The sequence below is a fragment of the Gymnoscopelus braueri genome (assembly GCF_963280865.1).
Source record: "Gymnoscopelus braueri genome assembly, chromosome: 9".
Lineage (NCBI taxonomy): Eukaryota > Metazoa > Chordata > Actinopteri > Myctophiformes > Myctophidae > Gymnoscopelus > Gymnoscopelus braueri.
Window position 1 is genome coordinate 50633634 of NC_137610.1, and position 25872 is coordinate 50659505.

Consider the following 25872-nt stretch of genomic DNA (forward strand, 5'->3'; position numbering starts at 1 on the left):
CAAAACTAAGTAGTATGAAAATAAATAAAACAGAATATGTATGGAATAAATCAGTTAAATATAATCTATAATTGTTCCTCATACAATATTTTACATTACCTAATAAAGAAAAAAATAATGTTTAAGTAAAGTTAACAACCTTACAGAATGAGATATAGACCTAGGACTGCAACTTTATTCATTATATGACGTCATAGACGGCTAATGGTCCGCAGTCCAAAGGTTAAACGTTTACCAAAAAAGGTCCAAATGCCCATCCCTAGTACAGATCAGATTAGATCAGATTAGACCAGATTAGATCAGATTAGGTCAGATTAGATCAGGTTACCTCCTCGTTCCTCAGCTGGCTCCACTTTCCAAACATGTAGGTGGGGTCTCCGGGGTAGCCCACGAACTTGCCCTTGAAGAACGCCACGTAGAAACACGAGGAGTAGTAGTTAACAAACTGGAACAGGAACATCTTCACCGTCAGCTTGTTCTCGTACTCCACGTGGGTCTTTGGGATCTCTGCAGGTCAAAGGTTAAAAGGTCCAGTCAGTGATACACACTTAAAGAAACAATTCACAATGTAGGCATTTAGCAGAATGTAGGCATTTAGCAGAAGCTCGTATCCAGAGCGACTTCACACGTGTGAGATCAGAATAAACAGAGCCACCTTGGTTCGATAGATGCTAGTTTACTATGCAGATATATCTTGGGTCACTTGTTCATGTTTTTCGTAATTTAGTTATGTTGTTTAGACCAGTGGTTTTCGAACATTTGCATGTCAAGGACCCCCAAAATGATATGCATTTGGCTGCGGACCCCCATCTAAAAAAAAACCATTTTTTTTTAGTTAAAAATGTTTGCTTAAAAAAAAAAAATACATACTATATTCAAAGATTTGCACACATTTTCAAGATTTAAAAAAATATAGCAGATCTACAAGCTCAAAGCACGGCACTCTCTGCCACGCTATGAGCTTGTATAACTGCTATTTTTGAATAACCAAAGTATACAAGGTTAAAGTGGTTACATTTATTGTGATGCTACATTAACACATTTTGCTGGGGACCCCCTGGAACCCCCCCCCCCCCCCCCCCCACGGACCCCTGGGGGTCCCCGGACCCCACTCTGAGAACCAATGCTATAGACAGACACACAGATGTAGGTCTCACCCATGTCAGTGATCCAGACGGCCACCCTCTCGTACATGAGGTTGAGGATCATGATGATGACGAAGTTGATGCAGGAGGCCGTGACGGACGTGGCCAGCTGTGGCGTGATGAGCGACCCCACGACCTCCAGGTCGTTGGTGGGGCTGTCCTTCATGATGCTGGCGAAGGCCGCGTACACCGCCAGGCGGTACGCGATCACCCCGATGATGCACGCGATGATCAGAGAGATCTATGAACGCATGCACACACACGCGCACGTACAAGACATCAAACAGCAGCCACATCATAACACAGTAAACATAGTACTGGGTCATAATGCAGTGGTGGAAAAAGTACTCAAATTCTGTACTTAAGTAAAAGTACCAATACTGCAATATAAAAATACTCTGTTACAAGTAAAAATCCAAAATTTAAAATTTACTTGAGTAAAAGTACAAAAGTATTGGCATCAAAATGTACTTAAAGTACCAAAAGTAAAAGTACTAAATATTTGAAAATAGCCGATCTACAAGCTCACAACGCGTCGCGATGCGACGCGTTGTGAGCTTGTAGATCTGCTATTTTCAAATAGCCTATGTATAAAACAGGGCTAAAGTGGTTAATGTATGTTTCATTATATCATAGTTTATATCTGAAAAGTAACTAGTAACTAAAGTTTTCAAATAATTGTAGTGGAGTAAAAGTACAATATTTGCCTCTGAGATGTAGTGGAGTAGAAGTAAAAGTATTGGAAATTGGAAATACTCAAGTAAAGTACAAATACCTCAAAATTGTACTTAAGTACAGTACTTGAGTAAATGTACTTAGTTACTTTCCACCACTGGTCATATGTGATGGAAACATAATGAAACAATTATAAATAATAATGTGAATTGATAAAGCCAGTAATTGACTAGAGTATGAAGAATACATTGACACTACTAGCCAGCATACTCTACACTAGGCCAATATACTTTAAATTATATATCAATGTCTGGAGGAATGTTTTACATTTTTAAGATTATTTACTGTAACTGGATATAATTTGTCCAGCACTAAATGATGATGATAGCACATGATATGAACATAATCACAGTCAAAACGTGAGCAAACTGTCAGTCAATTAATCAATCAATCAATCAATCAATCAATCAAACAAACAGAACAAACAAAATGAACAAACAAAAACAAACAAACAAACAAAAACAAATGCAAACATGCTTGATAAGTACAAATGACAAAACTCTATGTTTATGAACATAACTTAAACATAAGTCACAGATAGCCTGATCCAATCACAGCCATCTATTAAAATGTACTGAGATGATGGTTTATAATGTCCATTTATCTTTTATTCATCTTTTTATTATTATATTTTTTGCTTGTTAGTGCTACAATATTTTACTTGTATTTTAATGTGATATTCTGTCTGCATTTGAGGGTTCATCCTCAATGTGTTTTCTGGGGTTTTAAATACATAAATAAATGATACTGATGATGATGATGAGTGTGCTGGTGTACATTTATAAAGTATACTGTATATCAAATATATTAAAGATACTGTACATATAAAGTACATTTATAAAGTATACTGTATACACAATATATTAAAGATACTGTACATATAAAGTACATTTATAAAGTATATTAAAGACAGTGTTCTCACCCAGAACAGGACTGTGGCTCCAGAGAGAAATGTTCGTGCACATTGGCTTGTTATTGGTAAGTAAGGTTCCATTTCCTACAGCAATGAAGCAACAAACACAGTCAGTTAAGCCTGGTTACATCTCCTCACAACATGCACACACGGGGCACACCCCATTCGGATGCTATCAATGCATTCATGCATCACGTTTTATCAGACCATTGAATGGGCGAAGTAGGCGACAGCGATTTATCAGACCATTCATTGGGTGTTATCAGGACATTACTGACCTACCGACGGAGATGACTTATATAAAGTTAAGTTTTGGTTGTGGACCATGACGGAGGCGTGCAGTCTCAAGCGAACTTGAGCCACGTGAAGCACCACAGAGCGAGCTAAAGCGTGCTGAACGTTGCAACATTCGCTTGAGCCTACTCAGCGCCGTCCGAGTTATGTACCGATAGAGTTATGTACCGATAGAGTTGTACCGATAGAGTTATGTACCGATAGAGTTATGTACCGATAGAGTTATGTACAGATAGAGTTATGTACAGATAGAGTTATGTACAGATAGAGTTATGTACCGATAGAGTTATGTACCGATAGGCACAGAATGGTAAATCATGTTGTGGGGACTGCTCTGCCTCCGGGTAGGTCAATATCTCCTGATTACGCCAGAATTATGGTCTGATAAATTGCGGGTAGGTCAGCATGTCGCCCAATAGTCTGATAAAAACCTGATAATGTCCGATTCAATGCATTGATACTGAACACAGGGCTCTGGAGGAACAGCGAAACGCTAACATCTGGGACAGACGGAATATGATCACAATCTAAATAAGAAAAAGAGGCTGCAAATCAACAATGTGTTTTCTCAGTGGAGTGCTAGACCCAAAATCCAGTATAGATGTACCAAAAAAACAAAAAAGTAGCACATCCCACATTTCAAATCAATGGAGGACACACTCACATTTCCTCTTTTTTTTATTGGCACACCAATAAAATAAAATAAAATGTGAGTCCTTTGTGTTGTTGTGTTTGGGTTTAAGTGGTTAACAAAATATCCCATCCTCAGTTTTTTTTTTGGTTTTATAAATCAAACTGAGCCCAGTGTTCTAACAATTCATGCTTCCAACATGAACTGTTCTTTTCATATGGATCCAGCAGATCGATCATGGCCTGCTAAGCCATGATGGATCTCACTGCCTCCGTCCAAGCAGTGGTGGAAAAAGTACTCAAATATTATACTTAGTAAACTTAGTAAAATTATCAATACTGCAACTCCGGAATTTAAAATCTACTTGAGTAAAAGTACAAAAGTGTTGGCATCAAAATGTACTTAAAGTACCCATTATGCAGAATGTTCCATTTCAAGTTTTCAAATGTATACAAATCTATTGGAAATAGCAGATCTACAAGCTCACAATGTGTTGTGATGCAACACATTGTGAGCTTGTAGATCTGCTATTTTCAATTGGCCTAAATATATATATAGGGCTGAAGTGGTTAATGTATCTTTTGTGATAATAATCAAAATCTACAAAGTGACTAGTACCTAAAGCTGTCAAATAAATGTAGTGGAGTAAATGTGCAATATTTGGATCCGAGATGTAGTGGAGTTGAAGTAAAAGTATTGAAAATTGGAAATACTCAAGTAAAATACAAATACCTCAAAATTGTACTTAAGTACAGTGCTTAAGTAATTGTACTTAGTTACTTTCCACCACTGCGTCCAACACACACGTCAATACAGTTATTTACATCCACACTAGCCACACTGACACTACAGCGCTTCTCATCCAACATGGAGGTTCAGGTCAGCTCAGGGCTGCGAGCCGTTCTTACCAACAGAAACACAGTGGCCCAACACAGGAGCATTTTCCCCAGGAGATCCCAGGGGGTTCTGTCCAGAACCCACTCCATCTCCTACAGTACAGGTTCGGGGCTGGTCAGGTATAGAGTCTTCTCTAGATGTTTTATTCTACAACTACCTCACTACAGATAATACGAGCAACACATGTTTCCCAAATTGAAGCTGTTAATTGCCATTTTGGCCAATAGACAGACACCAGATATGGGATCTGTATAGAGGCGGTTGTTGTCCCAAACCTCAGTTCTGCACATAGTTTGGGTGCACAAATTCCCTCTGTATGGACAAGAGTTGTCATAGATCTTCTTTGGCAGGTCTACTATAGAGATAACAGTAATAACCCAGAACAACATTGGTGATGCTGCGTTCATCAGTTGCGCCTCTAATCTGTGGAACACGTTACCTTGACCCATTTTGGGCGGGAACCCCTTTTTGTAACTATACCTTTCATGACGGGAACCCCTTTTGGGGTTCTTGTTGCTATGTACAATATAGCAATATACTTTTTTTGTAATTTTTGAATAAATATTTGAAGTTTTTCAGAAAACTTAGGTCAAGGGACGCTGTGGGCGCTGGGGGCGTGTCTTCTCCTCTGCGTTATCAGCACCCAGGTGGGGTTGGCGAAAGGGCCTACTCTGTGTGAAGTTTGCATGTTCTCCCCCTGTCTCCTAGGGTAGTTAATACCCTCACAAAAACATGTAGTAATCCTGGTCACTATACTGCCTCCCCCTGGTCAGCCGGGGCGCCTGATGGAGGGGAAGGGAACTAGTTGGAATAACATGTTCCTTCCACACGCTATGTCCAACCAGGGAAACTCCCCCGTGTCAGGTGACAAGAAGGTCAGTTGGCTCTCATGCATTGAAGGAGGCATGAGCTCGGCCATGGCCTCCCTAGGCTGGTGAGGGGAGTGTAGTGCCCAGGATCACTTAGCAAATTGGCACCGGGTGAAACAAGGGTTACAAATTATTTAAAAAAAGAAAACTTAGGTCAGGATTTAGAAGCCGTTTTTAGCATCGGCCTCAGGTCTACATGGGTTAAGAAATCAGTGAGGCATTGAGCACAGTCAACATCTTTAAGCGTCAACTGAAAACCCACCTTTTTAACTTTAATTAGTATCTTATGAGATGTGTTGCTCAGCAACTTGTTGTTGTCTACAATTGTTTTTAATCTGTTTTTTTTGTGCTGTATTGTACAGCACTTTGAGCTGCATCTCTATAAATGAAAAGTGCTGTATAAACACAGCTCATTATCATTATCATGACTGAGGAGAAAACAGCACAAAACTACTTTACTCCACATCTCCAGGTCATATCAGCCTGGCTGTGGAGTCTCTCTGGTGTGACACATTCACCTGGGTGATGCGGTTCATCCTGCGGTTGGTACATTTGGACTCGTACTCGGGTCTGAGCTGAAGCTGCTGCTGCTCCTCCTCAAAGTCCACCAGGTCCCACTCGTACTCCAGACGGGCCTGGCGCCGCTTCCACAGCTCCAGGAACAGGGTGACTGTGGAGGAGAGAGACACAATAAGGGAGACCAGTAAGCTTGGACCTTAACCACTAAAACCCTCTACGGTTGAGGAGGCTACTAGTCTAGTGTCTATTCTGCTATTGCGGGGAAAGCTTTCGCTGAAAATAACATGAAAGTAGGAGGTGTTTTATGAGTTTTAAGAGTTATAACAACTCTGAATTATTGAATGAATAATACAACAATGTGCAAAACACAGCAGCAACATTCATGAGCTGCTGTGGCAGGAGAAGGATATCAGACTGAACACAACCACCTTAAAGCCTACTGATCATATACACATGTAGGCCAACTATTCCTGACAGCAAATGCACAATTCTTATGGTTTTGTAAGTTAGATTTCCCTCAGTTGTAATGTAAGAGCTCTGTGTTACACATCATTTATATTCCCTTTCATGTATACCACTTTTGCTTTGGCGATGTTAATGTATGTTTTCTCAAGCCAATGAAACCCTTTGAATTGAATTGAATTGAATTGAATTGAATTGAATTGAATTGAATTGAATTGAATTGAATTGAATTGAATTGAATTGAATTGAATTGAATTGAATTGAATTGAATTGAATTGAATTGAATTGAATTGCATTGAATTGAATAATCATCTCACTGTAGTTTACAGTTGCTACCACCACCCACCAGGTGGCGCCCTGGACCACAGTGAGTAATAGAACTTTATAAATCAGTGGTTCTCAAACTTTTTCAAGTCAAGGACCCCCAAATGAATATGTATTTGGCCACGGACCCCCATCTGAAAAGGTTTTGTGCCAGGGACCCCCAGAAGAGAAGATTTATGTAAAAAAAATATTTTAGCTATTTTTCAAAGAATTTCAAAAATGCCAGATGTACTTCGTGCCGTGCTGCGAGCTTGTAGATCTGCTATTTTTGAATATCCAACGTATAAATGGATAAAGTGGTTAAAATGATTGTGATGCTATGTTACCACATTTTGCTGGGGACCCCCTGAAGCACCCCCCCTTCCCCAAGAGTTGCAAGGAAGGTGCCGTGCATTTTTTTGTTTTTTATATGAACAGAAATAAATAAAAATGTTATATAAAAAGAAGGCACAGAAGTTTTTAAAAGCTTCTTCAAAGTTTACTCACCCCAAACCCCCATGAATACGGCAAAGAATACCGTCCCCACGTTGTCAAATATGTGTGATTGCTGAAAGAGAAACACATAATATTAATATAATAATGTAACAAAATGGTGGCATGACACAAAAATAAAAATGTCATTCATTGTAACAATGTTTAATAAGCCATTAAACATCAATGAAAACGTGTCTCACCCATGAAGAGTTACATGTGGAGTTGAGTTTCCAGTAACTGCATTTCTTGTCACATAAAGGACACATGATGATGTTCCCTCCGATCTCCTCACTGCAGATCTCTTTACTGAACATCAGGAGACAAGATCACATTAATCTCCTCACTGCAGATCTCTTTACTGAACATCAGGAGACAAAGATCACATTAATCTCCTCACTGCAGATCTCTTTACTGAACATCAGGAGACAAAGATCACATTAATCTCCTCACTGCAGATCTCTTTACTGAACATCAGGAGACAAAGATCATATTAATCTCCTCTCCTATACGTGAGACTACATAGACGTACTGACCTCCACTGGTTGTCATCGTAGGTGAGCAGACCGTAGACGAAGCAGATGGTTCCGACCACGGCGGCGAAGAACAACATCTCCGTGTAGAAACCCAGCCATGCAAAATAGATGCCTATCTTCTCCCCGTAATACTTCCTGTTAGACACAGGAGAAAAAAATGCACGTGAGGATGTAAACAAAAAAAAACAGTTCAAAGTGCATGTAAGGACTTCTGAAGAGTTTCCACTTGGCTAGAGACCGGGCCCCGGCAAAGAAAGAAAGGAAAACGATAATGACGCCGAACTGGAGGCCGACGGGTCGACTGGGCCCGCCGATCTCCGCTAATCGTGTCCCCGACCCAGAGGACACGTTTTGCCCTGGCGGCAGGGGGTGTTTAGTTTCCAGCGAGGGGTCTGGCCTCAATGGGAACCTCGTTCCGCTTTTCCCACATGTTCCTTAACCTATATACCCAACACACTGCTATATTTGTCGTACATAATTGTACATAATGCACTGCTCATATTGACATACGGGATCTGGCTGTGTTCCTGGTTGTTCTTTATTCTTTACCCCTCTCTTCAAACCCCCTTTCTTTTTTTACACCTGTAAACCTGTGATGTGACTATACAATTAAAGTTTAAGTATGTAAACTAACATGTACAGCATAAGTGTTGTTTGTGGAGTTGATGCCTGATGAGCTTGAGGCTGTTAGCTAGTTGTTACTAGAGTTCTCAAATTCTGCCCGAACCCGACCCTAAAAGTGTGGTAATTGTTCGTATCGGGCCGGGTCGAGCCTCAGGCCAGCCCAGTTAGGGCCCGGGCCTTAATTATCAGGCCCGTTAACACATTGCGTGCCAGTCGCGTAGATCCACGCGAAGTGGTCTTTTTTTTCCCTTTTTTTTCTCGCAGGTTCACATTTCATTGTAGGCCTCGTTCGCAAACGACACATTTCATTGTAGCACCACCGGAAACGGAAATATCCGTATCCGGAGATTTTCGTTCCCATCCGCCTCCACTCTAAAGCGGAAACTAAATCTCCATTTTCTCGGTTGTTGTTTTTCTCCTCGCTGATCGCTGTTTAACGTAAACCGCTGTAGCTTCAAAATGGACGATCGACGATCGAAACGGTCTTCTCTGGGCGTCTCACACAGCTACCCTGTGTGTCTACAAACAGTTGAACGCGCGATTTTAAGGTATTTAGCGAGGTCTGTGGCGACGTGAAAAAAACAACAATAAATCGCTGGCACTGGTGAGTACATTATGATATTAAACTCTGGCGTGGAATGTGTTAAGAACTCTAACTGTTACCTGATGAGGTTGAGCGGCTGCTCCTTGAAGAAACAGAAGAAGCGAGCCCAGTGTTTGTAGAGGTTGTAGCGCTCACTTTCACAGTTTATATCCTTGGACCGCGTCCAGTACCTGCTCTGTAAACACATGAAGTAAACACAGAGACACAATGAGACACTGTCTGCCTCCACTGTGTCCATGTATCCTAACCTGGTCCAGTACCTGGACTGTAAATACAGGGACACGATGTGACACTGTCTTCATGATATAAACAATGAAAGTGTACAAATGGAACCAAATGGACCCATGCTTACGGGTGCTTTTGGTTCCATTTGTACACTTCCAGAGTTACAGACCAATAGGTCAATTTGAGCCCCTGCTGGTCAAACCTGATATGGACAAACCTGATATTGAGAAACAATGATATTGAGAAACAATGATATTGAGAAACCTGATATTGAGAAACAATGATTTACAAGCTGTATTACAGTAGTTGTCATGACAGTATGGCGCAGGTGCATGCAGTGTTTTAGTTAAATGAGGTATCAGCGCCCTCTACAGGCTGATAAGCTCACTTCACGAGCTGTGACTGAAATAATCAGTTGGACTGAACTGGTACGTTTTGTTTTGTTAAAATAAACTCTTTCTATCATTGTTATCGTTGATTAGTCGCTCAAAACGATAGCGAATACCAACAGAAGCATATTGGGCGGGCGCTACCCACACAGTAGCTGTGTTGCTCATTCCACGATTGCACAATCTTTCCGAGTTATACCTTGTTGTAAACTAATCACTGATAACCGATATAAAATACAATACCAATTGGTATTATTGAAGGGGAGAAATGATCGACCGGAGTTAAGTTCCTGACCTTTTTTTGAGGAGTGTATTCTCAACTGACAAGTGACAACAAGCTCTTTAACCACATGAACCCCTAGCGTCTCTATTCTGGGCACGTCATAATGGGTAAACATTGGGTGAAAAGATAAATATCAGATCTCCAAGCCTTACATCGTGCAGGGGGAAGGCAGCAGTGTAGGTGCCGTTGTTCAGCAGCCGTTTGATTCCCTTCTTTTCTTTGTCAACGCGTTCATCGTTGTAGTAAGAGCAGCGAGACAGGATGTAGTACACCTAGACAGAGAGACAGGTAGAAGGTAAGACACCCAGACAGAGAGACAGGCAGAGTGTAATAGACCTAGACAGACAGACAGGCAGAATGTAAGACACTTAGACAGGACAGGCAGGCAGAAAGCCAGACAGGATGTAGTATACCTAGACAGAGAGACAGGCAGAATGTAAGACACTTAGACATAGAGACAGGCTGGATGTAAGACACCTAGACAGACAGACAGGATGACTAAACTAAACTGACTAAACAGACTAAACTGAACATGGTGGATGTATTTTATTGTACCTATTATTCTGTTATTTTTCGTTTTATTGTGTTATGTTTTTATTGTGATTATGGATCACTTGGGTCTGAAAAAATGATTGAACTGAACTGAACTGAGCTGAGCTGAGCTGAGCTGAGCTGAGCTGAGCGAAGAAGGTTTGTGCTGTTCTCACTATTCTGTTTGCGAGTGGACTGTTGCGAGTGGACTGACGAAGAAGGTTCGTGCTGTTCTTACTATTCTGTTGCGAGTGGACGGAGGGAAGAAGGTCTCCTTGTCGTCGATGAGGAAGAAGTCGCTCTTGCTCTTGTTGAAGGGAGCGGTGAAGTAGTCGGGCTCGGGGTGCATGACGTGCTCGGGCAGCCGGAACGGCGTGGACAGCCAGTTCATGGGGATGTCCTGGTTGTCCGGGATGTCGTTGGCCTTGAAGGGGACCTTGATCTTCAGCACGTCGGCATAGGTCATCAGCACCTCCCAGGGAGCGTGGATCTTCAGGAAGTACGTCCTGCCATCGTCCGACTCCTGCAGGAGAATTACAATGTAGGCTTTTAGCACGTTGGCTCTCAAAGTGGGGTCCAGCAAAATGTGTTAATATAGCATCACAATAATTTGAGCCACTTTAACCTTTTATACTTTGGCTATTCAAAAATAGCAGATATACAAGCTCATAGTGCGGCACCGAGTGCCGCACTATGAGCTTGTAGATCTGCTATTTTTCAAAAATCTTGAACATTAGTGAACATTTTTAACACAAATCTTTGCTTCTAGGGGTCCCTTGCACAACATATTTTCAGATGGGGGTCTGCCGCCAAATATTTATCAATTTGGGGGTCCTTGACATGAAAAGGTTTGAGAACCACTGATTTAGCAGACACTCTTTTTTTATCCAGAGCGACTTCCAATGAGCAATGTAAAACACATAGGAGAAGGAGTGTGGGTCTGTATGAGCTGGTGTCTATCATGCTGTCTTGGTTAACCCATTAAGACGGGAACGCATCTGTGTCATGTTAAGATTTCTTTGGCTATTCAAAAAATAGCAGATATACAAGCTCATAGCTCTATATTGAGCTTGTATATCTGCAAGCTCGATATACCATGTATGTCTTTGCATAAGACATACATGGTCGTCAAAATAGCAGCTTGTATATCTGCAAAAAAATATTTTTAATCGTGATAATTTGTGCATATCTTCGAATATACTGTATATTTTTTAAAGCGAACATTTTGGCGGCTGGATTCCCTCTTATAGGCTGGTTAAGATGTTTGGCTCTAGTGTCCCTTCCCACACAGGAGACCCAGGTTTGAATGTCGGGAGATATGCACTCTGTTCCTTAAAAGAAATGCCAACGGCCACTCAACAGCGATGGAAATGCAGCCACCAACCCGATCGCCAGAGAATTAGTATACATTGCACGGATCCAGTGCACGTCATTCCGTGCATAGTCGCCTAGAAACCCTGGAATTCCGTGCATATGTACATCTCTCCCTTTGTGACAAAACCATTTCAAGAGGCGCGCAGTCTCAAGGGAATTGTCGCCACGTAAGGGGCCACCGAGCGAGCTAAAGTGAGCGAGTTGAGCGAACGTTGCGACATTCCCTTGTGCCTACTCAGCGCCGTTTGAGTTATGTACCGATAGGCACAGAATCGTAAATTTTGTTGTGGGGACTGCTCTGCTTCCGGGTTTTTCCGGGTTGCGACTGGTTACGCCCACCGTGGGACTCGCCGTACATATGCACGGAATTTCGGGGTTTCTAGGCGACTATGCACGGAATGACGTGCACTGGATCCGTGCAATGTATACTAATTCTCTGGCGATCAGGCTGGCAGCCACGCTTTGTTCATTCTGTAGCTTTTGTCGCTACTAGTGTGAACGCAACATGAGGGATGATTTTAAAGAATAGGTCAGAGAAAAAAACGAAAATGTCATTAATCAACTCATCCTCATAGTAGTTGAAATACAGAATGTCTCTCTTTGTCCACATAACACACACACAGAGAGGTTTATCATTTACATTGTAGGCATTTATCACACGCTCTCATGCAGAGTAAATTAAAGTGTAAGATCAGAGTAAATGACATGAACTCTAGTCAACAGATGACAGAGTAATGATCGCATCGACAGAGTGCAAAGACAACCATTTAGCGCTACAAAGTAACTAGGATTCCAAGTAGACATCAAACCTAGCATCTGTCTAAGCAACATGTTATCTACTGTAAATAACACTCGTACCTGGAACGCATCTGTGTCACTTTAGATGTCTTTGGCTATTCAAAAATAGCAGATATACAAGCTCATAGCGCGGCACCGAGTGCCGCGCTATGAGCTTGTAGATCTGCTATTTTTTGAAAAAATCTTGAAAAAAAAATCTTGAAAGAAAATGTTTTAGATTTTTTTTTTTCTAAATGTTTCAAAATTTCAAAACTTTCAAAAAACCTCAGGTCTTAATGGGTTAACATGTTGTAGACAAGCAAACAGCATCCATCAATCTAAATAACAAGTAACCAACAGACATCTGCATATTATAACTAACATCTATAAAAAATATAAACAACAAGAAGTGATACAAGCAGTGAGGAGTGCTGGGGGGGGGGGGGGGGGTGAGATCATACTGTAAAACAATAAATGGACAAAGTGACGCCCATAGACTCTACAGACCATAAATGAAGCCTATTTTTCTTTCTATATTCGGTCCGAATATGCAAATAAGAAACCGGAAAATTTATGAATGCTATTGGTTGGGACCAGAGCGGGGGTGATGGGGAATGGATGCTATTGGTTGTGTAGCTTGTCAATCAAATCATCACAAGGTAGCCACGCCCCTCCTAGAGCATACCCTACTTTATCGTACGTTTTAAAATAAATGGGAGCATAATTTACCAAAACGCATATCATGGTGATTGAAAGAAGACTTTAAACTAGCGACCTGGAAGCATATAGTATTTATGACAATGTTTATTAAGGTATTAAAATCAAGTGTAAAGTTCAGCCAAAAACCCATCCGCTTGAATAGACATCCGCTTCTGACACAAACAGCGAGACTACAGGCCATTCATATGAACTGTCACTTCCTATACAGCCTCAATTTACTACTCAGGAGCTGGGCCCTTATTGGGTTAGGTACAAGTAGTAATACGAGGGTTGTTACTATTGTTATTGTTGTCATTATACTGTAGTTGTTACTAGTGTTATTATTGTGTGTGTGTGTGTGTCCCTCTCTCTCTCTCCCTAACACAGTCAAGGCTTATGGTAGAGTTTTTTTCCCCCTTGCCACCGACACCAAAGTCTTGCTCAGAGGGTAAAGGTCTACATACAGTATGTCTAGTGTCTGGAGACTTGTTTTTTTGCCACCATAATACAATTGAATTGAGATGAATCATCAGACATAATGACATCATACTTACTGCTTTGTCCTCGTGCTCCAGGTCCAGGCCGTACGTCCTCAGGTTGTCTTCATAAGCTCTCCTCCTGTCCTGCAACACCATGAAACATTAAACACTCTATCACTCTATACGTTATTATCATATAAGCTCTCCTACAACACACCCAGCAACACCATTAAACATTCAGATATCATCCAATAAATAAGGTTTTGTGACGTCAGGAGTGGAAGAGTTCCAACCTGGTAAACTGACCCAAGATCCACATTGTAAATATAGCTGGTTTTGAATGGCAGACATTTACAGTGTACAGGACATACTGTATATTATAGGCCAATATGATGCTGTCAGACTGTTGGACAAGGCCTGAACCCCGCCTGCCACATTGGAACACTTTCCTTTGAGAGACTGTTTTTCCTGATGTATGTTGGATCCCTTCGTGTGGGTTGTTCCCCTATGAGAACCACTTTTTATTTTTGGATCTACCATGTGGATTGCAATCTGGGAACCCAGATCCAACTGAAAATGAAAAACAGCGACCTCTGCTGTTTGTTCTATGTCTGTTGGCTCTGGGCGGAAGAAAACGTAACACCAGTGCGCAAGGAAACCGGGGTTTAGGTCTGCCTTCAGCTTTCACTTCCGGTGGTGCCACTATGTTTTCATTCCCACTAACAATATTTCTACACGGAACACTAACACCACTTCTCCCAGAGAACATGGATCGTTTTGGTTATAAGCCCACTTGTTTCTATGATGAAAGAGTAAGTTAAAATGTGAATATCTTTCCGTGGTTTTGTCTGCTCCGCGGACGCTATTGTTAAATTAGTTTGGGTTTGTTTCGAGGGGGAAAGATCGACGGACATGTGAATCCCGCCCACTACATTTGATTGGGTAAAGCGCGGCCTGCTTCCTGATCTGAAGGCACGCCCACTTGTAGCCAATGCGCACACGTTATGACGAACCTCCCCGACAGATTCCAACGCAGTGCAGAATCTGTTCTTGAGAGATTATGTGGATTGTTACCTGTGAAGGTTTTTGCCTTATATTATAAAACTGATGGAATGTTTCCACATGTGTTTCACTTTCACAAAGTAGTTGTTTTGTTTAGACTGCCAGTGAAGCCACAAACAAAGCCTATAGCATGTGAAACAGGCCCTGGTTCAGTAGCATGTGAAACAGGCCCTGGTTCAGTAGCATGTGAAACAGGCCCTGGTCCAGTAGCATGTGAAACAGGCCCTGGTTCAGTAGCATGTGAAACAGGCCCTGGTTCAGTAGCATGTGAAACAGGCCCTGGTTCAGTAGCATGTGAAACAGGCCCTGGTTCAGTAGCATGTGAAACAGGCCCTGGTTCAGTAGCATGTGAAACAGGCCCTGGTTGGACTTGGAATGTTCAGCGTCTCTGATAAGCTTTGCTGACACAACGTCCGTCGTACGGATGGAGGGAAGCTCACATCTATGACATGATGATGACACACAGGAAGTGGACTTCCTGCTGTGATTGATGGAAACTCTCCAGTCACTGATGGAGAGTGATGCGAGTGAGTGTGAGTGTGAGTGTGTGTGTGTGTGTGTGTGTGTGTGTGTGTGTGTGTGTGTGTGTGTGTGTGTGTGTGTGTGTGTGTGTGTATCTCGCTTCCTAAGCACTTTTTTTTTACTTTGAAAAAATAAATAAAAAATCGTACTGGCCAGAAATAGCCAGAAATAATTCAGGCACTCAATGAGTTAAGACCTTTTTAATACCAAATTGGCAAAATTATCATATATCATCTAAGAAAGAGGCAAACATTGTGAAAATAGCTACAAGCTCACTGTAGATCTGCTATTTTCACAATGTTTATCAGTGGAACCGAGTCAAACTAAATACAATGCCTCAACTCCTACAATTCCAAGTGCTTGTCAGGGTGGGGGGTTCCCAGTTCAAATATGATTTTTTTGGGGTTTCCCGACCTGAAAAAGTTTGGGAACCCTTGCACTAACACACACACACACACACACACACACACACACACACACACACACACACACACACACACACACACACACACACACACACACACACACACACACACACACACACACACACACACACACACACACACACACACACACACACACACCACAGTTTTCTTTCATTTGCTCTAATCATGAGTATTTCCCCAGTAACGCTAGTGAAGTATTCATAATAATAATAAAGTGTGTGAACAGAAGGTCATGTGACTGTTAGACTGACCTCAGAACATTCCTTCAGAGCTTTATTGACACTAACAGCTTGTCTAAAGAGTTTAGGTTATGATGTCATTCTCTTTCATGAGGAAACGTGTTACTCTGCACAATCCTGGACTTATTTTAACCCATTCAATCCGGTAACGTATCCGTGTTAGTGCGGCACTCGCACTATGAGCTTGCTAAGATCTGCTATTTTTCACAGTGTTAGACAGTTTTTTTGGAAAAACTTATGTTGCTATAATATCAGTGGACCTCAAACTTTGGGTTTGAATGGGTTTGAAACACTGAGAATGAATCCTCAGTGTTTATTTATCCATTTGTAACTCTGAGAGGGTAAAAATGTAACCACACAGGGACGCTTACAGTGGTTACATTCTATACTGTCTCAGATTGAATGAATCCATTTGGTTTTAGGGTTAGGGTTAGGTTAGGGTTAGGTTATTTAATTCTGATTTTACTGATTTATTATCAAAACATTAACTAAATAATGCAGCGCACATATATTATATATATTTTGCACAATTCCTAGAATTTCCCAGCAGAACATTTGGGAAGGCTTAAGGCAGGTACACACTGCAGGATATTTGGTCCGATATTGCTGTCGCCGACATTTTTTGGCGCTCGCCGACAAAACCTCCCGATCTGACACAGATCGGCCTTTGATCGGCAAGCTAATGCTCGCTCTGTGTGAAAGGTTCCGCGAGACGATGTGGCCGCGATTATCCGCTCTGCGGCGGCTTTCCGACCGTTTTCAGATAACTACCATGTTAGATATTCAGCTCTGTCCCAGACAGGACAGCAGACAATATCATACAGTATGAAAGGAGCTGCGACCACCTTGCAAAGAGATGAACGCTACAGCCAATGAGAGCACATTACAGCACCTGACCACAACAAACAGATCCCCCTCATAGTTACCGTCCAGTCCTGTACTAAGTTAAACATTATTATAAAACAGAATGAGAGTGAGCGAGCATGCTCGAAGGGGGCTGTTTATTTGAGACTATTGCACAGAGATAGAGAGAGAGAGAAAGAGAAAGACACAAAGAGCGAGCGATATGTGTGTGTGGGGGGGGGGGGGGGTGATATTTTCCAAATCCACACAGATCTTGTATGGGGGTCTATGGCACGCACAACATATTTTCAGAAGGGGGAGGTCTGCGCCTCTGCGGACAATTAATTATTATTATTAATTTGGGGGCCCTTGCCATGAAAAAGTTTGAGAACAACTGGTTCAAACAATATTAGGAAACAAGGCCAAAAAAGCAACTACACTTTCAAGCAACTTTACAGAAAAACAATTCCAAAGTCGCTTATAATAAGCGGACATGGCAACGCTGTCACTGACTTCAGCGCACTTGACGTGCGAGAGAGAGAGGGAGAGAGAGGGGGAGAGGGAGAGGGAGAGGGAGAGAGGCATATCACGGGATACGTCGATTAAAATAAATTGGAATAAACACAAATGTATGTATTGGGTCTGACTCTGGAGATAGCATCCTAGTGAACTATCCTACAGTGTGTAATCCCTGGTCGGGGATCAATCTATAGGGTGAAAATCACAACGACATATGACAGCCGATTTCAAGAAATAAACTCCTGCAATGTGTAATGCTTAACGATCAGACGACTCCCCGACCACTTTAAAGTCCTACAGTCTGTACCTGCCCTTAAGGCAGGTACACACTGCAGGACATTTGGTCCGATAATGCTGTCTGCGACCTTTTTTGGCGCTCGCCGACAAAACCTCCCGATCTGACGCAGATCGGCCTTTGATCGGCGAGATAATGCTCGCTGTGTGTGAAAGGCACAGCGACACGATCTGGCCGTGATCATCCGCTCTGGGATGGCTTTGCGACCGTTTTCAAATATCTATCTGGTTAGTTATTCGGCCCTGTCGCAGACAGGAGATCGGACAGTATCATACAGTATGAAAGGGTCTGCGAGGATATCCACGCTACAGCCAATGAGAGCACATTACAGCCACCGTGGCCAGGGGAGCGTCGCTGGATCTGACCACAACAAACAGTCCCTACCGCAATATTACCGTCCAGTCCTGTATTAAGTTAACATTATAAAACAAAATGAGAAAGTGAGCGAGCCTGGTGGGCTGTTTATTTTAGAGGAATTGTAGACAGAGACAGAGAGAGAGAGCGAGCGAGCGTGAGCTCTGTGTGTGTGTGTGTGTGTGTGTCTGTGAGTGCAGCATGCGTTTGACACACGCTGTGAACAGCGTTGCCAGATGTTGCGAGAGAAATAAGCAACCAGGTCTATGAAAACAAGCCCAAGAAAAGGCCACTTGAGCACTTTAAACCTATTTACAAATACATTGGATATTTGAAAATAGCCGATCTACAAGCTCACAACGCGTCGCAGCTATTTTCAAAGAAAGATCTTGAGAAAATTGTGGAATATTTTCCAAATCCACACAAATCTTGTATGGGGGTCTATGATGGCACAACATATTTTCAGAAGGGGGGTCTGCGGACAAATACATATTATGTGTTGTTTAAACCACTGGTTTAAACAACATTAGGAAACAAATAAGCAACTACACAGTACACAAATAAGCCCAAAAAACGTACCCCGCAACAACCAATATTTACAAGCAACTCTACAGAAAAAACAAGCCCAAAGTAGCTTATAATAAGCGGACATGGCAACGCTGTTACTGAGTTTCATTGCGCACTTTTAAGCTGGTTGACTTGTTTCAGAGAGAGAGAGAGAGAGAGAGAGAGAGAGAGAGAGAGAGAGAGAGAGAGAGAGAGAGAGAGAGAGAGATACATACAGACAGACAGAGAAATAGAGAATTAATTATTTAATTTCAACAATCATAGCGTCCTGTCTCGGTCTCGCGCATATCACGGGAGCTGTGCACGTTTTCATGAGACGTCGGTTAAAATGAATTGGAATAAAAACAAATGTATGTATCAGGTCTGGATAGAATCCTAGTGAACTATCCTACAGTGTGTGATCCCTAGTCGGTGATCAATCGTATAGTGTGAAAACCAAAAGGATATGTGAGAGACGATTTCAAGAAATATACTCCTGCAGTGTGTTATGCTTAACGATCAGACGACTCCCCGACCACTTTAAAGTCCTACGTTCTGTACCTGCCCTTAGGCTACCCTAGCCTTCATTACCCACCGCCTATGCATCTGTGTCATTTTAAGATTTATTTGGTTATTCAAAAATAGCAGATACTGTACAAGCTCATAGCACGGCACCGAGTGCCGCGCTATGAGCTTGTAGATCTGCTATTTGTTTGAAAATCATGGAAAATGTGTGCACATCTTTGAATATTATGTTTTAAAGTGGACATTTTAACTCAAATCTTTGTTTCTGGGGGTCCCTGGAGCAACATATTTTAAGATGGGGGTCCGTGGCCAAATACATATCATTTTGGGGGTCCTTGACATGAAAAAAAGTTTGAGAACCACTGATTATAGCAACATAAGTTTTATCAAAAAAAAATTAGGATTTAGAAGACATTTTGTAGAATCCCCCAGAAGCAAAGATTTGAGTTAAAAATATATATTCAAAGATTTGCATAAAAAAAACACGATAAAAACTAAAATAGCACTCTGTGTCGTGCTATGAGAAGTAAAAGGCCCATATTCCAAATGTAACTCTACTCGAGTAAAGGTACAAAAGTATTGCTATTAAAGTATTCTTAAAGTACCAAAGTTTAAGTAGGTTGCTAAAATGCTCACCAACGTCGTGGGCTTGTAGATCTGCTATTTTCGAATAGCCGAGGTTTAAGGTAGGACTTAATTGGTTAATGTATGTTTTGTAATAATAATGTAAATCTACAAAGTAACTAAAGTTCAAATCAAATCAAATGGATGGATAAGAACTGTATAATTGCCTTATTGCCTGTGATTGAATATCGTCTGTGATTTCACACTCTAAAGTTAGAACCTCCCCCTGCAGGTGGCGATGATTGATTGTACACTCTATAAAAAGAGACTATACAATGTTGTACTCACTTTTTAACTTGCTCTGATGAAGGCTTAAAAGGGATAGTTCACCCCAAAATGTATTTTTCCTATGGATTAGTCAGCCCATGGAGACTTGAATTCATGGATATGTTTTAGTTTTTGTCTCATTCCTGAGCCAATAATTTGATGACCGGCAGCGATTCCGGAAGGAGACACAAAGAGTCTCCTTTGGAGACCAAATTATTGTCTTAGGATTGTGACCAAAACCAAAAAAATATCCATGAATTCAAGTGTACATGGGGTGACAAATCCATAGGAAAAAAGTATGTTTTGGGGGTGAACTATTCCTTTAACACCAAAATACGTCAGATTAAAGAAATGGAAACTGACTGAGGGCGCGCTCCCACCGCACTTTTATTTTACCTCTGGGGCGGAATCTGCCAATGTAAATGCGTGGATTCACACAAGAGCGGATCTTTCCGCCTGTCGCGTGCGTTTATCTGCTCTACGCGACTTGTCCATTTGAAGCATAAAACTGCTGGAGGCAGGAGCTGATTTTCCCCCTCTGTCCAATCGGTGAGTCGAAGGCGGACCGTCCCGAGACTCAGGAAGCACCATGGTGCTCAAGGCAGAAGGCGGTGCGGGCTACGGGGAGGGTCCTGAAAGTGAGTGACATGGGCGCGTCACTCCCCTTTTTTAGAATCCGCTGGCTGCAAAAAACTGTGGCCGCGCACAACCTGCGTTTAACGCTAGCCGACCATGTTTTGGTGGGAGCGCGCCCTGACAGTGTCTTTCAAGTTTTATTTTGGAGTGCCGCTTTCTTCCACAACACATTGAGAGTTTGTAGATCGGCTATTTTCGAATAGCCTCAAAAAATTAAATAAGGCTTCAGTGTTTAAACTGTTCCTCAATTTACTGAGGAGGACCCCCTGGAACCCCTCCAGGGACCCCACTTTGAGAACCATTGCTCTATGAGGTGTTTTTCGTACCTGTTTCTTGCCGTCGTCCTTGTCGTCGGCGTAGGAGAGGACGAAATCGATCCTACGAACTCCATCACGGAAAAACACAGAGTCTTTACTCTGTTGGTGTTTATCAACCTGTGAGGAGAACACACACACACACACACACACACGCGCACGCACACGCACACGCACACGCACACGCACACACACACAGGTTTGTATTATTATACTTGAGAGGAAATCAACATTTTTGGACATCAATTTTATGATTTTTAACCATAAACCTAAACCCAAAAATTAGCTGATCTACAAGCCCACAACATTGTGAGCTTGTAGATCAGCTATTTTCCGGTGCATGACACACACATTAATTGGCACGCAGCTATGTATACATCATGTTTAACTCTTAATTCCAACCCCTAAACCTCTAAATGTCTGATCCTAACACTAACATGAACCCCAACCTTAAATATTTTTCTAAAAATCTTTTTCTATAAAAGCATTGTTCTTGTGAGGACCAGGAAAAGGGTTCCTCACAACATCCATTTCTCAAATCTTACTATACTTGTGGGGACATTTGGTCCTCAAGTATACAGTATATATGTCACAGGGAAATTGGCATTCCAGGGAAATTGAAAGAGGAGCGCTCGCTTTTAGGCGCGGGGCTTCGGCGCGAGGCGGAGCTTTTCGAGACAGGGTTTTTTTACGCGAGGCTCGCGAGGAGGCGCCGCCTCGTATCAAAGCCCCGCTTCGCGAGGAGGCGCCGCCTCGTATCAAAGCCCCGCTTCGCGAGGAGGCGCCGCCTCGTATCAAAACCCCGCTTCGCGCCTCCTCCTCCTCGCGCCGCCTCGTATCAAAGCCCCGTCTCGCGCCTCCTCCTGTCTGTCTGATATCTCTCTCCGAGGAGGAGGAGGAGGAAGAGGCGCGAGGCTGGCTTTGATACGAGGCGGCGCGAGGAGGAGGAGGAGGCGCTAGGCGGGGCTTTGATACGAGGCGGCGCGAGGAGGAGGAGAAGGAGGCGCGAGGTGGGGCTTTGATGCGACACGGACCGCACGTGATAATAGTTATTGTCCATGACGGAGGCGCGCCGACTCAGCAGAGCTTGAGACCGAGGAGACGCGCCCGAGCGCCTCCAGGCGCGAGTGCCCGCGCCGACCGGCCGATGCTCTGCTGAGTCGAATCAGCCCCGTCCGAGTTGTAACCCGATAGGGGGAGAATGGATCTTTTTATGGGTTACTATCCACGACGACACACATGTGTGCGTGTGCATGTGTGTGTGCACACACGCACGCACACACACACACACACACACACACACACACACACACACACACACATGCGCATGCGTGTGGCTTCATTGCCCTCTAACGTTGGTTCTACAGAATTGCCTGGGTGGGTGGTAAAAACAGGCGCTCCCCTTTCAATTTCCCTGGAATGCCAATCTCCCTGTAACATATATACGCAGTTTCAACGCGGTTGTGAGGTGCAGCTCCTGGCCAGGGTTGCCAGATCTGCTTATTATAATTTCCCCGCAAGATTTTATTTGAAAATAGCAAATATACAAGCTCACAACGCGTCGCATCGCGACGCGTTGTGAGCTTGTAGATCTGCCATTTTCAAATATCTGATGTATTATGTTAAGGTGCTCATGTGGCCCATAGTCGCTTCTTTTGGGCTGGTTTTCCTAAACCTGGTTGCTTGTTTCTTTCACAGAATCTGGCAACACTGCTCCTGGCAAACTGCAAAAAACATGCAGAGCAAATCCTGTTTCAGTAAAAAACAAGACTGACTTGCACAGTACTAATAATCATGTATTTCCACTGCAAACACAGACGACATGATGCTGATGACTGAAACATTCCATAAAATATACTTAATACTCTGTTTCTGCTACATGCACAGTTCACACACTGTATCCTAATCCGAGCAAGGTCAGGATTACACTTTACAATGTAAGCATTTATCAGACGCTCTTTATCCAGAGAGACTTACAGTAAGCAAGGTAAACACATGTACGTAGAATGCAGCAGAGGTGGAAAAGGTACTCAAATGTTTTACATAAGTAAAAGTATCAATACTGCAATCATGTAGAAATACTCTTGTTACAAGTCCGGAAATTCAAAATGTACTTGAGTAAAAGTACAAAAGCATTGGTATCGAAATGTACTTAAAGTACCAAAAGTAGAAAGTAGGCCTATCATTAGGCAGAATGTCCCATTTCATGTTTTCAAATGATTTTTTGTTGTTGTTGAAAATAGCAGATCTACAAGCTCACAGTGCCATGTGAGCTTGTAGATCTGCTATTTTCAAATGGCCCGAAATGTATATAGGGCTGAAGTGGTTAATGTATGTTTTGTAATAATAATCTAAATCTACAAAGTAACTAGTAACTAAAGTTTTCAAATAATTGTAGTGGAGTAAAAGTACAAGATTTGCCTCTGAGATGTAGATGATGTAGATGAGATCTAGAAGTAAAAGTACTGAAAATTGGAAATACTCCAGTAAAGCAAAGAATACATCAAAATTGTACTTAAGTACAGTACTTGAGTAAATGTACTTAGTTACTTTACACCACTGGCAGAGAGACAGTGTAGTACCTCAGTAAACTATAGGATCCCAGGTAAACCAAGATCCTAGCACCAAACTATCAAAACGATCACAATAATAAATCTGTACATTGAGACTATATAGGATAGCAGCCAGGTAAACAATGGACCATAGCATCTGTTTAGATTATGTGGATCAGATAAACATGCTTTACCAACAGCCAAGAGGACAAATACGACGGTACAACCAGAACACACAGTCCACTAAAGCTCTGATTCTGAGTCTCTGGTCCAACAATGTGTCCTTGAGCAAAACACAGCTCCAACAATCCAACAGCCCGGACAACAAAATACAGAGTGTTCCTTTAACTCAGAGTGTAAACAAACATGATCCTTATGGGTCCACTGAGATTGATTTACATTAACAAAAATCTTCAAAAAGCTCACAATGCCTCGCATCATGACATGTTGCTGTGAGCTTGTAGATCGGCTATAGTTGTTCTTCGTGATCTGTCTCCTTGTTGTGTTGCTTTTATTTTCTAGTGACATTTTGTGTCTTTTCTGGTTCTTTGCAGGTTCTACTTTCACAATTTTCTTCCTTTTATTTTGAAGCAAGGATCTAGTGTTTCCTGTTTTGTTGTCCTTATAGCGGCCGTTTCCTGTCTTGTCTCACACTTCCTGTGGATTGTTTCACCTGTTTCTCTCTCAGCCAATCACCATGTGTTAATTGTCCATGGAGTTCACCTGTGTCCTGTTAACTGTCGTGTCTATTTATACTCCCCTGTGTTTTGTGTTTCTTGTCAGTTTGTAGAATATCGTTGTTGTCAGGCAGAAACCTCTCATATATATTCTAGCCTTTTGTGTTTTTTCGTAAATTGACGGCCTTACTTGATCATACTAGAGCGTCACACAAAAGTATCAAAAGTAGCAGATCTACGAGCTTGAAACGCGGCGCAAAGCGACGCATTTTGAGCTTGTAGATCTGCTACTTTTGATGTTTTTGAATTCGAATCGTAACAAGTCACAGTTTTGGACCCGAAGAGACGATAAATATAGCTGAAATCTAAAATGACACTGATGCTTCGGTTTGGTTTTAACGTGTTAAAGGGATAGTTCACCAAAAATTACTATTTTTCTATGGATTAGTCACCCCCATGGAGACTTGAATTCATTGATATTCCTAAGCCAATAATTTGATGACCGGCGGACCGGTAGGCAGCGGTTCCGGTAGGAGACACAAAGGAGACTCTTTGTGTCTCCTACCGGACCCGCTGCCGGTCGTCAAATTATTGTCTTATAGGAAAAATATCTATGAATTCAAGTCTCCATGGGGTGACTAATCCATAGAGGGAAAAAAAGTCATTTTGGGGGTGAACTATCCCTTTAAGTATTGTGTATATTTATACTCCCCTGTGTTTACTGTTGCTTGCCAGTTTGTAGAACCATGTTGCCAGTGTTTGATCTTATTGGCTCCTTGTATACAGTAGATCTCCTAATGTATATTTGCATGCTTATTTGCATACTGTAATCCCTTGCTTGCATTGGAGCCTCTGTCTCAGTGGGGTTGGGTATGGTGCTGTACTCTCCTGACCAGTGGTGTAAAAAGTACTCGGATATTTTACTTAAGTAAAAGTATCAACACTGCAATATAGAAATACTAAGTAAAAGTCGGGAATTAAAAATTTACTTGAGTAAAAGTACAATAGTATTGTCAAAATGTACTCAAAGTACCAAAAGTAAAAGTAGGCCTACTAAAATGTTTGAAAATAGCAGATCTACAAGCTCATAACGCTTTGCGATGCGACGCGTTGTGAGCTTGTAGATCGGCTATTTTCAAATAACCTATGTATAAAACAGGGCTAGTGGTTAATGTATGTTTCATAATATCATGATTTATATCTAAAAAGTGACTAGTAACTAAAGTTTTCAAATAATTGTAGTGGAGTAGAAGTACAATATTTGTCTCTGAGATGTAGTGGAGTAGAAGTATAAAGTACTGGAAATTGGAAATACTCAAGTAAAGTACAAATACCTCAAAACTGTACTTAAGTACAGTACTTAAGTAAATGTACTTAGTTACTTTCCACCACTGCTCCCTCCTGACTCGGTGCATCGTGACATTTTTGAAGTTTTGCCTACAATTAAACCCTAAATAGAGACACCAGGGGAAAGCATTGAAATGAACTCTGTATTATTGCTGTGTAGGATCACAGATGACTGAAATGTAAACACTGCATCCCATCATCACATTCCCATTATAGCAGCAGCAGCATGTGCTTTCATTTGTACTGAGAGAGAAGACTAGTGTTTAACAGCTGCTGGAGCGGACATGTTGAATCCTACTGTGTTTCAATGCCAGGAACACTGT

General features: G+C 42.0%; 1 protein-coding gene across 4 annotated transcripts in view; it reads right to left on the reverse strand.

The window, feature by feature from the left end:
- Nucleotides 1-25872, reverse strand: part of ano5a (anoctamin 5a) — a 56011-nt gene that overhangs the window by 9286 nt on the left and 20853 nt on the right. For 3 of the 4 annotated variants that reach the window (XM_080436891.1, XM_080436889.1, XM_080436892.1), the window contains 12 exons: nt 20986-21093; nt 13857-13925; nt 10691-10975; nt 10074-10193; nt 9084-9199; nt 7797-7931; nt 7464-7569; nt 7276-7336; nt 6003-6154; nt 4627-4707; nt 1158-1386; nt 329-507 (listed from right to left, as the gene is read on the reverse strand). In XM_080436891.1, coding sequence (XP_080293017.1) covers nt 329-507; nt 1158-1386; nt 4627-4707; nt 6003-6154; nt 7276-7336; nt 7464-7569; nt 7797-7931; nt 9084-9199; nt 10074-10193; nt 10691-10975; nt 13857-13925; nt 20986-21093 — 1641 coding nt within the window. Of the gene's footprint in view, nt 1-328; nt 508-1157; nt 1387-2802; nt 2878-4626; nt 4708-6002; nt 6155-7275; nt 7337-7463; nt 7570-7796; nt 7932-9083; nt 9200-10073; nt 10194-10690; nt 10976-13856; nt 13926-20985; nt 21094-25872 lie in introns of all 4 variants that reach the window. The other variant, XM_080436890.1, reaches the window with a different exon arrangement.